This window comes from Guillardia theta (assembly GCF_000315625.1).
Source record: "Guillardia theta CCMP2712 unplaced genomic scaffold GUITHscaffold_123, whole genome shotgun sequence".
NCBI classification, from domain to species: Eukaryota; class Cryptophyceae; order Pyrenomonadales; family Geminigeraceae; genus Guillardia; species Guillardia theta.
This window is the reverse complement of record NW_005434551.1, coordinates 83,945-96,955: the sequence shown is the minus strand read 5'-3', so window position 1 is coordinate 96,955 and position 13,011 is coordinate 83,945. Positions and strand designations below refer to the sequence as shown.

The window sequence follows — 13,011 nt, the reverse complement described above, 5'->3', positions numbered from 1 at the left end:
CGCAATCTTGTGGACCAGGCGGCCCAAAACCTTTACGGGACCCATCTTGCTATCTGTGCTACAGAGGGACAGGAAAGAAACTAGAGCGCTCGCGAACTCAATCCAGCAACAGGATCACTGGTGAGAGCGGAGGCAAGAACCTGCAGAGAGCAGGCGGAGAGGAAGGAGAGAGTAAGGATGGGTAGAACTGAGGAGGAGGCAGGGATGAAGGGGGGCAGGACGAGGGGCAAGGGAGATCAGGAGGCTATTCAGGCGTGGCAGGGGAACCCTTTAGGGGATAAGGTTGGGGTACCTCTAAAGGGGGTGATCTTCATAGAGGGTAGGGTCCATTTTCGTATGTCCACATTTAGTCAGGGTAGGTGCTGCTTTTCAGTATCATTACCGGTACTTCAAAAGGTAAATTCACCGGTATCTCAGATCACTGAGTTTTTTCAAGAAAGTCTGGGGTGGGTATCAGAACACGCCTAGGTACTTGAGCTGCTAGTTGGGTAGGGGTTGTATCTTTGGGGGTGGTCTTCCTTAGAACTAGGGGTCACTACCAGGGGAGAAAAACGTAGGGTGGGTTCAAATGACACCAGTACTTCATAGAGGGATTCTCGGGGAAATGAAGGGGTAGATCACCAGAAGGTGATCCCAGAGGTTGGCCGAGAGGGGTGGGGTAGGGGGTCACGAGTTTGCCAGGACGGCGGGAAAATTAAAAAAATCTTTTTAAAGGGGTACTCCACCCCCTGGAGAAAAGTAAAAGACGGGGGTTATGGGTTTGTCTGTAGGTGGGGTAGTCCAAAAAGATTGGTAGGGTCCTCTACGACGGCTTTGGACACAATACGCCCCACCCTCACCCTTGCACTGACCCATGACCCCCACCCCAATCCAAGCAAACTTTTGGACTTCCGTAAGACTACCTCTAGCTGCAATAATATTTGAATGAGCTAAGGATGATATTAGGCATCATATTACCTTCATGAAAGTAAACAGAGACACTATCCCACCCCAATACAAATCCTCATACCCATGACCCCACCTCCTGTACCACACACATCAGGCGTAGTCACTTGGGATCTGCCACGTCCAGGGTAGGGTCAATTTTAAAGGAGGTGGGGTGGTCATTCCGAGAGGTAGCTGGTGGGTGGTCTGTAGGGCAAGGAAGAAAGGAAGAATAGACCTGGATGGAATGGCAGATTGCCAGGGTCAAGGGATAGAGGAAATCTATTAGTATCTTATTCATTGTTTCTTTGAAGTACAGTACCATACCTTCGAATCTAATCCTTACTCCACACCCACCCATGTTCAAACATGCTAGGGACCTGCTTGGAAGGTGTCAATGTTCAAAGGTCCCCGAATAAAAATTCGTATAAATCTTGTATTTTCAAATTTTGGTATGAGTATTGTAAACTCCTTGTGAAATATACCTGTGCTGATCTGGCGGGATCTCCAGTAGCAACGTCACCGCCTACCCCACCTTTGACCTTCTTTGGGACCACCCCTAAGCACAATCCTGTGTCGAGTAGAGTGTATTAATCATAGTCAATGCTTTCATATTCCATATGTCTGTCACTATTAAATTTGTCTCTATCTCCTACCTATGGTATCTGGTTCCCCTTGCTAGATCCATTCTGTTTCTACCACCCCTCTTTTTCCACTACACCTCCCCTGTACCCCTTCCTTCCTCGTCGCGCCTGCCCACACTTACCAAGGGGCGTTGTGGCCTATGTGTACCGCGAAACCGGATGACCACATCCCCTCAGTGATTGGCCGTCGGAGGCAGAGGGACCGCCGGCCCTCTCGTTTTCTTTTACTCAAAGTTAAGTGAAACATCAGTACGAGGACAATCAGCTCCTTGGCCGTCGCCCCGACAGAACAGACCACGAGAGCAAGTGGGAGGGAGGGAGGGAGGGAGGGAGGGAGGGAGGGAGGGAAGGAGGGAGGGAGGGAGGGAGGGGAGGGAGGGATAGGAGGGGTAGAAGGAAACGGTCGGACGGAGGGAGGAAGAGTTGGACCTTGCATCATGAGCTGGATTCTACTGTGAACTCTAAACATCAGGCCCCTTCCCCCCTCCCTTCTCCTCCCGACACACAACCTCGTTTGCCTCTTCCGTCCCCCTTTCCCTCCCGACGTCGCATAGACCTCTGGTCCTTTCTTCTCCTTCCTACTACATTGTTACATTACTTCTCCCCCTTCCTGCCTCGCCACCTCCTCCCAGTCAACATAACTTTGTCCTCCTCGTCCTCGACTTTTCTTATCTTGGATTTCTTCGCTCTGATTTATCAATACTCCTCGCGCTCGCCCTTCTCGTCTTCCAAACGATACGATACATCTTTGCCGAGAATGACTGTTGAGATATTCCACCTATTCAATTATCCACGCACCGCAAGGTAATTCGTTCGATGATCTGTGACAAAAGAGGATGAATTTCGATTGAGGGAAGGTGGGGGGCGGGCGGGGGGGGGGGGGAGCAGGGCGGGGAAAGTTCGAAGGGGATAGAAGTGAGGGAGACGAGGGCTCCATGAAGGGGAGAAGAGTTTGTGAAGGAGAAGACTCTGCGGTAGCAGACCAGACTTGAGGACAACAAGAAGCTAAGACAGGACGGAGACACTGAAGTGAGGATGAAGGAGCAAGAAGAACTGGACAGGGGCAGGGAAGTATGAAGCTAGAGACGATGCTGACAAACGGGAAACAGGAGAAGCAGGAGAAGCAGGAGAGGAGGAGGAGGAGGAGGAGGAGGAGGAAGAAAAAGAGGAGGAGGGTCTCAGCCCAAGCGGAAGCGACGGAAGGAGACAAGGAAGCGCTGAAGCCTGTGCAGGTAGGGGCTGAGAGCTCCTAGGGCATCGTCACTCCCTGCTCCTCCTTGTTGTGGTCTTTCGCTCTCAGCAGGTCCTCACGTCGGCTCTAGTAGTGCTGCGCTCGCTCCTGGCGGACAGGATGGAGGCAGGCAGAGGGGGCAGGGAAAGGGAGACGAGGCTGCGAGGAGAGAGGCGGAGAAGATAAAGGGTATAATGAAGGAGAAGAGTATGCACACTGAAACAAGCTCGGAGACAGGCCAGTGAGACGAGGGGAGGGGAGGAGAGGGTGACAATGATGAGCTGTTCCTTGTTGGTTTCTTTTTATTTCTCGTAAGTTTTTCTCTTTTCTCGCACTCCCCTCCTCGACCTTCCCCTCGCCTCCCTCCCTCCAACCTCAACTGCCAGCCAGCCAGCCAGCCAGCCAGCCTCCCCTTCCCTTCGCTCTCCGTCTCTTCCCTCCCCTTCCCTTCCTTCTCTTCCCTACCTCCCCCTCCCTTTCCTTTCCCTTCCCTCACCTTCCCTGCCTTCCCTGCTTGCATCTCACTTCGGCTTTATCCACCCACCCCTCTTGGCCTGTAGGGCGAAGGCGATCGACTGAGAGTATGAGGATGAAGATGTTGGGGAGAGGGATGTGAGTAGAGTTGAGCAGACGATAAAAGCGACAGGGCAAACATACAGAAGAAACATCAAACAGTCAGAGCACAGGAGGAAGATGCCAGAGAAGGAGAGCGAAAGCAAACCACTGTGATGATGATTGAGACGTACAAGGTTTCACTGACAAGTGAAGCTCAAAGGAAAGGACAAGCAGAATTGTAGCAGAGCAAGTACTTTATTGCATCATGAAGGATACGCTAGCAGCAGCCTTCGTCTTAATCTTCCTCGGAGTCGGAGGGGAGGCCGGCGGCTCTTCGCTGAGCCTTCTTCTTCTCAAGCTTCTTCTGATCGCGAGCAGACAGCTTCTTCTCCTTCTTCACCTTGATCACGTTGCCGAGCGAGTCCATCACCTCGTCAGGAGCCTCGTTGGCGCTCGCGTCAATCTTCTCATCCGCGGCAACCTCTCCCTCGCGCCGCAGCTCTCCATTCTCAACAACCCAGCGCTCGGGGCAGAGAGCCTCGGTGAACTCGCGGTTGTGGGAGATAAGAACGACGCCTCCTCCGTACTTGCGGATGGCTCCAGCCAAGGCCCCGAGGGAGTCGCGGTCGAGGTAGTTGGTGGGCTCGTCCATAACCAGGATATGAGGATTGTTCCACATAGCACCAGCGATCACCACCTTGACCTTCTGTCCTCCCGACAAGCCTCGGATGCGAGAGTGAGTAGCAAACTCAGCCTCCAGGCCCATGTCGCCGAGCTGCTTCTCAACAAACTTGGTGGTGAGCGGGCGGCTGGCAAGCCCAGCCCTGAGCGCCTCCTGCTGGTCGAGGCGCTGGACCATCTTAGCCCATCCCATCTCCTCGAGCTTCTCGCGCTCGATCCAGGAGTTGTTCTCCTCCGACTTGTTGAGCCACTTGACCTCGTACTCGTAGGAGCGCTTCGTCTTGCGGCGAGACCTCAGCGCCTCGATGATACGCTTCTCGACGGTACCGTCGTCGTTGCGGATGACGTGGACCTTCTCGAGGTTGTCCTCCTCCTCCTTGGTCATCTTCCTCGCCTCCTGCTCGTTGGCCTCCCTGTCCTCGCCCGAGCTGTACCTCCACTGGATGTACTCGTTTGGCGTCTGGTCAAGGTGGTTCTCCAAGTGATGGAACGCGTGCTGAGCAACGTAGGCGACGCGCATGTTCTGGTGGCGCCACACGGTGCCCTCGGTCGGCTTCGTCTCCCCGCAGAACATCTTGATGATGGTCGACTTGCCAGCTCCGTTGGGTCCGACAACCGCAACCCTGGAAGACAACGACGCCTGCAGAGTGATGTTGCGGACCGTGGGCTTGTCGCGCCCTGGGTAGGTGTAGGTGCAGCGGTCCATCTTGATGATCGCCTTGCCCTTGGACTTGATGCCGTCGAGGAGGCCGGGCTCGGGGAAGGTGAAGCTGATGTTCTCATCACTGAGCTCGTAGTAGGTCTTGGCCCTGGGCACGCGCTTGACGAAGGCGGACAAGTTGCCCTTGTAGTTCTTGAGCTTGCGGTTCTCCTCGTAGTGGATGATGTGGGTGACCACACGGTCAAGGAAGCCGGAGTCGTGAGTGATGATGAGGGAGGTAACCTTGTCCTGGCTCGTCAAGAAGTTCTCCAGCCATGCCACGTTCTTGACGTCCAAGTGGTTGGTCGGCTCGTCGAGGAGGAGGATGTCCGCGTTCATCAAGATAGCGCGGCAGAGCGCGAGCTTCATCTTCCACCCTCCGGAGAGGCCCGAGATGCAGGCGTTGATGTTGGCAGGGGAGGAGTCGTCAGCCTTGAAGCCGAACTCGTCCAACTTGGAGATGATGTCATCCCTGGACCTCTCAGGGACAAGCTTGCACACGTAGTCGACGATGTTGAGGTCCGACAGGTCGCCCTGGATGTCGTGCTCCACGTACACGGTCTTGAGCACGTCGGGAGGAGGGAAGTTCTCAACCTGCCCGTTGGCGATTGCCTTCATCAGGGTCGACTTGCCGCATCCGTTGTGCCCGCACACGCCATAGCGCTTGCCGCGCTTCAAGTGAAGGCGGGTGTTGTTGAGCAGGATCTTGGCTCCGTAACCGAGGGAGAACTCGCAGTTGCACAGATCCTCTCCCTCATCATCCTCGTCCTCAGCCGCGTCCTTGGGCACGCAAGCCTTGTAGCACTGGGCGTACACGGCCTTGCAGACGGCCTCGGCGTCAGCCTGCGGCATGAAGGGAGCAAGGTAGGGGCAGACGCCCTCGAACTTCCACTGCTCCTCCTCGAACAGCATCCCATCGATCATGCCAGACAGCAGGCAGGCGACGTACTCCAGCGACACCCGGAAAGTCTTGTCGTCGAGCTTCGTGCCCGGGACGTTGGCGGTGATGGCCTCCTCGAGGACCTTGAGCACGTCCTCAGGCTCCATCTTCTTTGACGCCTCGAAGGCCTCGGCGCTCTCCTTGATGTTCTTGAGAGTCTTGAGGGCGCGGGCAGCCACAGATCGGGCCTCGGGGTCAGACATCTCAGAGGAGAGGCGCTCGATGGCGGGTAGGAGCTCGGGAAGGAAGGTGGTGGCCTCGTGCGCATAGTCGATGAGCTTGCACATGTTGTCGGCGATGACGCAGACACGGCGCTTCGACTCGATCTTCTTCTCGTTGCAGCCACGCATGAGGATAGGAACGGTGATGGAGAGCGCAGGGTTGTCGACCGACTGCACGAAGACGGTGGAGGAGAGCTTGTGGAGAGTCTCGGGGATCTCCTCAGGGTTCTTGATGGACTGGATGACAGCAGGGATGAAGGGACGGATATCCCTGTTCTGGCAAGTCTCCATGGCCTTGAGGGTAGCGTACTCGGCAGCATCCTTCACGTCCTTCTTGCTGTCCCACATGGCGGCGGAGACAACAGGCATGACCTGGTAGAGGGAGCGGGAGAAAGGAACCTGCGACTTCTCGGCGAGCTGCCCGAGGAGGCGGAGGGACCACATCTTGGTCTGCCAGTTGGTCTCGGCGATGCCCGCGAAGAGCATGCCCTGCACGTTCTTGATCGCCTGAGGGCAGACGATCTCGATGATGGCAGGGCCGGCAGCCTCAGCGGCAGCGCGGACCTCAGCCTTCTTCTTGTCCGCCACGCACGAGAGGATCGGAGCGATGAAGGGCACGAGGAAGGGCTCGGCCTTAGCACCGACAGCCTCGGCGCATCCCTTGACGGCATAGAGCGCGGGCTCGGCGGTGCTGCGGTCCTCAATGAGCTTGTGGAGGTGCTCGACGACCCCACACTCCACAAACGCCTTCACACCCGCAGCCTTGACGAGCTGGCCGAGCTCAGCTCCGGCCTTGATGGCGTCGTTGCCAGCCTTACCTCCGAGGGCGGAGAGGGCCTCAGAGATAGAGGAAGCTGCCTTGGGATCGACGGAGGATCCCGTCATGTTGGCGGACATGAACTCCACATTGTCGAAACTGAGAGTCTTGGGGAGAGTCTTCTGATCGACAGGAGCATCAGCAGTAGGAGCAGCAGCAACCGACGCCATCGCAGCGAGTGAGTGGGGCAGGGAGGGCGGGAGCAGGTTTTAATAGAGTCCCATACAAGGGAGACCACCCGGTGCGTTTGGATATCATGGGGGGGTAGGTATATGAAAGAAGGGGTACCTTTGAGCAGCAGAACATTAGGTAATAGGGGGTGGGGTGGAGGATCCCTTTCTGTAGTTTTGAGACTCGTGAAGGGATGGACTCTTGCAACAGCTTTAAGTACCCCTACTTAGTAGTGATAAAGTACCCGTAGTGATCCATGCCCCTGAGAATCGAGTTTCTTTTTTACACGCACGAGAGCAAATTGTATCCGAGATTTCGGATGTCCAATTTGCGAAATATTCCGATGTAAGTTTAAACTGATACTGTGAGATTCAATCCAGGTTTTGGTAGATAACTGAAAAACTGAATAATTGCTTCAGATGTATTTTCAAATTTAATAACAGATGTTCATGTTTGACCCTTCAAATTCAGCTGGAAGGCACGTGACGTCCCTTCCCGAATCCCGGGAGCTTCTAGATATCGAAAAGAGAAGTTTTCAATGTTTACTTCAAGATTTAAAAATCTCAAATCTCGTCATGTGTGACTCTCGGCTCAGAGTCGCTCAGCGCTGGCCGCCGCGTGACTACTAGGCTACTGTCAAGCCTGTCAGTGTGGCGGCCCCGGCGGCGGCTCCCGGGCCGAGCCGCCTGCGCGGCCGGGCCTAACGGTCCGGATGGCGGCCGGGCTAGGCTTCAAGGCTTCCGAACTGACTCAGTGAGTTCACGCCGGCCCGGCGGCCGCCCGCTGCCACGGCGGTGCCGGGCACACGCGGCGGCCGCCCGGCCGCCGCACTGACTGAAGTTGAACCGGGCCTCGCCTGTACCCCGGCAGTGGTATCGGATTGGCTCGAATGCGGTCCGATCACATTGGCCGTCCGGCGGACTGGCCGATGATTCGGGCCGGCCTCCGAGGCTCACGGTGGCGGGGCACCGACGGCCACCGTCCGGCGTAGCACGCCACTGGGCCACAGTCACCGTCTTGCAAGTTGAACCCCCGGTGGCACTGCACCGTCACTGCTGGTGCTGGGGTCGGCGGCGTGCCACGGTGACAGCCAGCGACCATACCGTACGGTACGGCGCCGTTCAGGTCCGTCCAGCTGAGGCTAGCGTCGCGGCCCAGCCTAGTAGAGCTAGACCTGCAGGAGTCCGGGCCATTCTTCCTAACTTCTCATCAGCCCTCATTCCACTCCCCCCTTCTACAATGATGATTGTAGTATCTTCCTCTTCTACCTTGCTTCCTCCTGAAGTTTCCTCCCCTTCCCTTCCTCCCTTCGTCTCACTGGCCTGTCTCCGAGCTTGTCTCAGTGTGCATACTCTTCTCCTTCATTATACCCTTTATCTTCTCCGCCTCTCTCCTCGCAGCCTCGTCTCCTTTTCCCTGCCCCCTCTGCCTGCCTCAATCCTGTCCGCCAGGAGCGAGCGCAGCACTACTGAAGCCGACGTGAGGACCTGCTGAGAGCGAAAGACCACAACAAGGAGGAGCAGGGAGTGACGATGCCCTAGGAGCTCTCAGCCCCTACCTGCACAGGCTTCAGCGCTTCCTTGTCTCCTTCCGTCGCTTCCGCTTGGGCTCCTTGAGACTCGCTTGCCCCTTCGTCGTCGTCGTCCTCCTCCTCCTTCTCATCTTTGTCCTCATCATTTTCGTCGTCTTTCACCAGGCCTTCCGAGCCTTCCAAGGGCTTCTTGCCTTCCTCCTGTCCCTGCGGCGCAGCATTCTTGGGGTTGTCAGGACTGGTCGCCCACTGCAAGATAGTCATTCTCTAGCCTCAGCCTCCCACCTCAGCCTCCTCTCCACATCCTTTCCTCAGCTATTGTTGACACTCTCCTTCGATCCTCGACTCCTTCTGTCAGCCTCCCCTCTCGGGCCCCTCTGCTACTTTGCCCCCACCTGTCTTCTCTTTTTCTCCTCCTCCTCTCCGCACCTTCTCTGTCGCAAGCTTGAACATCTCCTTGTGGCCTAACTCTGGGTTCGTCTCCTTGAGGATGTTGAGCTGGGTCCTCATGAACTTGTTGTATCCTGACAGCTCACGGGGCTCCTTGTCTTTGAACGTGAGAAAGTCAGAGGAAGAAAAGCATCTCGATGCTATGCAGAGAGAGGAGGGGTAGCACTGTTCACCTTCTTTCTTGTCTCGCTTCTCTTTCCGCTTCCTTTTCTTACTGTCGCCTGCTGCCAACGAGGGATCCGGCTGAAGGATTTTGTGGACAGCATGACACTGGCAGCATTGAAAGCTCGCACAATTCGGCGGCAGCTCAATGTAAAGTTGAACTCCACAGTTCAAGCACGCAACCTTGTATTGCGCCATCAATTTCAGACCGGTTCCTTCGTCAGCCTTGCTTGCACCACCCTGGTCTTCACCTTCAGCCGCTTCTGTCAACTCCTTCGGTTCTCCCTGATCTTCCGCCTTGGAATCGATTGCAGTGCTTTCACCCTCTCCCCCTTTCATCTCCTCATCCTGGCCTGTTGCTTCATTCTGTGGACGCACCGCAGCACTCTCAGACTTTTCCACCTCCATCGCCGCACTACTAGATCCTCCTTCCATGCCGTCAAGATAGTTACTGCAGAAATAGTCAATGCAAGAGCAATATGAGTTATCAACACGCAAAGAAGGGCAAGTTAAACGAAGAATTTTTCTAGTGCAATTGCATCGCTTTTCAAAAACGTTCATCGACACTCTATCTCCTGCTGCTTATCACACCAATCGATATCAGCCCCCTACAGATAAAGCTGTATATCGATGAATCCTAGCATTTGAATTACCACTGCCGGACCCTCCGAATGGTTGAGAGACATTAACTCGTTAAACACGTATCAATCAAAATTCTCTGCCATGTGGTTGCTTCAGCCTATCGTAAGAATTCTCATGGCTCCTTGAGTAAACTTTTCTGATTCTTTACAGTAAAACTAACCTTAAACTGATAAGCACCACTGTTAGTAAGAAAACTCACTTGTACGCCCCATCCACACTCCTCGTCCTATTGCGATCCTCTCCTCTCGCTCCTCCTCTGCTCGGCTCTGATACATGTTGACATGTCTCTTCCTCCTTCTTCAATCTTTCAATGTTACCACCTGCTCTTCTCTGCTCCCCTTCTCTCCCCTCCCCTCCCCTCTCAACATCTGTCTGCCATCGTTCGAGTGCTCCTGCTTTCGCCATAGCGAGGGGCCCTAGACTACCCCACCAACTTTCACCAATAACCAACCCTACTAATCTCTCTCGTGTATGACCCCCCCTTTTACGTAACTTCCGCTGGTGATAGTACCCAGACAGAGGTAGCCTACCCCTACTATTTTACCACCCCACGGTCCTGTACGGAAACTAGCATGCACTGCCTAGATTTTGACCCCACCCCATTAGATCCGTACCCCTACCTCCGGTTTCACCTATATACCCCTGCCATTTCCTATCAAAGTACCCCTTCTTTGGAGTCTTTCGTTCCCTGGTACCTTTTCGCTGAGCCCCGGAAGGGTACACCCGTTTCAAATGGAGGTTTCCCATGAAGGGGGCTGATTTCAAATACATTTCAAGCATGTTAGCTTTTACACTTAATATTTATTTATAATTTTGAAAGTTTTATTGAAAGTTTCAATTTTGAAAACCACCCTATGCCCCCCCCCCCCCCATCCACCCAGCCATCACTCACTCCCGCCGCGCGGCCGCGCCGGCAAGTTGGGTGAACGGGCTGAACGAGTCAAACTGAGGCGGACCTGTCTCTCAGTGATTCTAATTGAAATGGCCGCGGCCCGGGCCGGGCCGCGTCGCCGAGCGGCCCGGGAGGTCAAACCTTGACGCTGCGGTCACGTCTTGATGCTGCAGAAACACAAACAAGGATGGTGGGAGGAAGACGGAGCCGACAGAGTCGACGATGGCGTGTGAGTGACCATCACTGTTTGACAGTCCGACGGTCGTGTATTCCATGTTACCGTAGTACCGTACTACCGGAAATCATTGAATAGTTAGACCCGGTGACCCGCAGTGATGGCGGCGATAAGCAGCATTGACTCGGTCTGAGTCAGAGGCTGCCGACAGTCTTGGCCCAATGGCGAGTGATTTGTAGTCTTTGTCTTTGTATTGGCGAGTCATTGTGTATCCGACAGTTTGCAGCTTGTCTGAGTGCAAAATTTGACAGAAGAGAGAGACTGAGACGATTGAAGATGATCTCCAAGGGCTCAACACAAACGGCGAACTCAGATGCGTTGTATGAAGATGCCGGTTACTACTACATCCCCTTCAAAGCTTACAAGAACGGAAGTACAATGGCACGAGCTGTCTTTAACATCTTCCTGCAAGAAAGCAGGTCTTACAAGTTGCAGAAGCTAAGGATGGAAGTAGAAAGGCTCGAAACTGAGAACACTTATTACAAGAATGTGAACGAAGCTCTCGTCAATCATATGTCAACCTTTCAAGCTCGCCCCTGTTTTCTTTGTACTTACTTGTGTCTACAGATCCGCAAAAACATCCGAGCCCCCATCGGTGGTCATTGATGATCTTGGAAACGTCACAGTGGTTGAGAACGATGGCGCAAGAAACCTGCCTCTTAGTCCGTTGAATTCACCTTCCCTTCATGCCAACGACGTTTTTGGCCCCAAGATTGAGCTCTCCAAACGAAGCCCCCACGATAGCTCACGCTCCGTGCGCAAACATGAATCGAGTCATTCTCACATTGAAGAATCTATTTCCGATGAGTTGGAAAACTATTCCAACCATGTCCTGGAGTCGCTTGAATATATTTTTGGTCATGAAGCCATCGCCAAGGTTATTTTACCTCTCCTCCCATTCGCCCTTCTCTTCTTCCCCTTTTCTCTCTTCGAATTTCCTTCCAGGACGCTTGTCTCCTTCAGTCTCTCGCTTCTCTCCTCATCGCTCTCTCTCTCCTTGTACTTCGCATACACAAATCCCTCGTCTGTTGTCAATGCTCTCAGCACCTTCAACTGACTTGTGTCTCCAGTTGACTGCAAACACACTGCCAGAAGAAGGAGATTGGCACGTCATGTCGCCCCTAGAAAACGAACGAGCTGACAGCACACTGGAAGCTCAGAGTCCACGTTCCAACAAGAGCTGTGAGCTTCTACTGCCTTGTCCCTCCAGCTCGTTGACCTGGAGGTGCTCAGGGGATGCAGCGTCTGGTAGGAGGAGTTCATTCCTGGAGGACAAGCAGGTTGAACCACAAGACGAGGACGAGGACTCCGACATACCAGCTCCTCGTCCTGCTAGCGATCGGATCTCCCAGAGAAAGCGCCAGCAGCGATCTATGTTTGAAATCCTAGGATCCCAAGAGGTTTGTTGTGTCCGGCAGCCGTTGTCTTGTATGACGTTTGCATGCAGATTTTGGCATCCATGCCAACTTTACGAGCGACGATCAAGAGCGATCACGGGTTCCATCCATGAAGCTTGAGCAATGCGCTCCAACGACCACACTGAATACAACCTGAGGCTCTCACAGCTAGGGTCACGTTCTTACGGTAGTACTGCTGAAGTCTCAGCCCGGACGGTCTCAGCGCTCGCGTCGAAAGATTTGCAAAATATCCTACACTGATACTTGACCGTTGAGAGTTCCGAGAGTCTCGAAAGCCCCTTCAGCTCCCTTTGGCTGAGTGTTTGAAGCCCCTCCAAGACTAGGTCGCAAAGCAGGCTCGCATATCGGTGCTATCGGACTGCCAAAAGTTTCAAGTCGACCGAGTTTCAAGTTTGCCAGCCCGGGCCGGCCGCTGAGGCTCAGTCCGACTGTTTCACAAGCCTCACTGTCTCTGTCAGGTCCTCGGAGTCACGGTCCCGGGCCTCAGTCACTTCCCATACTCAGCCGGGCTCGTACTACGGTAGTCAGTCACTGAACTTCCGAATGGCGGCGTGGGCAGTGTAGTACTGAGTAGTAACTTTGAGCCTCCGAGTAACTTAAAACCAATCGGTGACCGAGAAAAAAAGAAGTCAAAAACTTCAGCCACTTGAACATGCCACCAAAAGAAATCTTCAAGAGTGACCAATAAAGAGAGATAAGGGAGAGGAGAGCAGAGCAGAGCAGAGGAGAGGAGAGGGGGCAGGGAAAGACCGCATAAGGCAGTGCACAACAAAGGCATCGGAACTAACCAGCTGAGA

General features: G+C 54.3%; 3 protein-coding genes across 3 annotated transcripts; 1 reads left to right on the top strand and 2 right to left on the bottom strand.

Moving 5' to 3' along the window:
* Nucleotides 1-3,592: 3,592 nt before the first annotated feature.
* GUITHDRAFT_155429 (hypothetical protein) lies at nt 3,593-6,887 on the bottom strand. The gene has a single exon (XM_005822537.1). The coding sequence runs from the start codon at nt 6,881-6,883 to the stop codon at nt 3,650-3,652; it is 3,234 nt and encodes a 1,077-aa protein (XP_005822594.1). The 5' UTR covers nt 6,884-6,887; the 3' UTR covers nt 3,593-3,649.
* A 1,370-nt stretch (nt 6,888-8,257) lies between these two features.
* GUITHDRAFT_146350 (hypothetical protein) lies at nt 8,258-9,462 on the bottom strand (the record flags this gene model as incomplete). Its single annotated transcript, XM_005822536.1, has 3 exons — nt 8,258-8,371; nt 8,443-8,664; nt 8,845-9,462. The coding sequence occupies 3 exons, from the start codon at nt 9,460-9,462 to the stop codon at nt 8,258-8,260; spliced, it is 954 nt and encodes a 317-aa protein (XP_005822593.1).
* A 1,610-nt stretch (nt 9,463-11,072) lies between these two features.
* On the top strand, nt 11,073-12,306 carry GUITHDRAFT_146349 (hypothetical protein; the record flags this gene model as incomplete). Its single annotated transcript, XM_005822535.1, has 5 exons — nt 11,073-11,215; nt 11,364-11,673; nt 11,867-11,978; nt 12,030-12,196; nt 12,244-12,306. The coding sequence occupies 5 exons, from the start codon at nt 11,073-11,075 to the stop codon at nt 12,304-12,306; spliced, it is 795 nt and encodes a 264-aa protein (XP_005822592.1).
* Nucleotides 12,307-13,011: the final 705 nt, after the last annotated feature.

What these genes read in the sequence shown, in the direction of transcription:
- GUITHDRAFT_155429 (XM_005822537.1), bottom strand. Translation starts at nt 6,883, where the DNA reads ATGGCGTCGGTTGCTGCTGCTCCTACTGCTGATGCTCCTGTCGATCAG.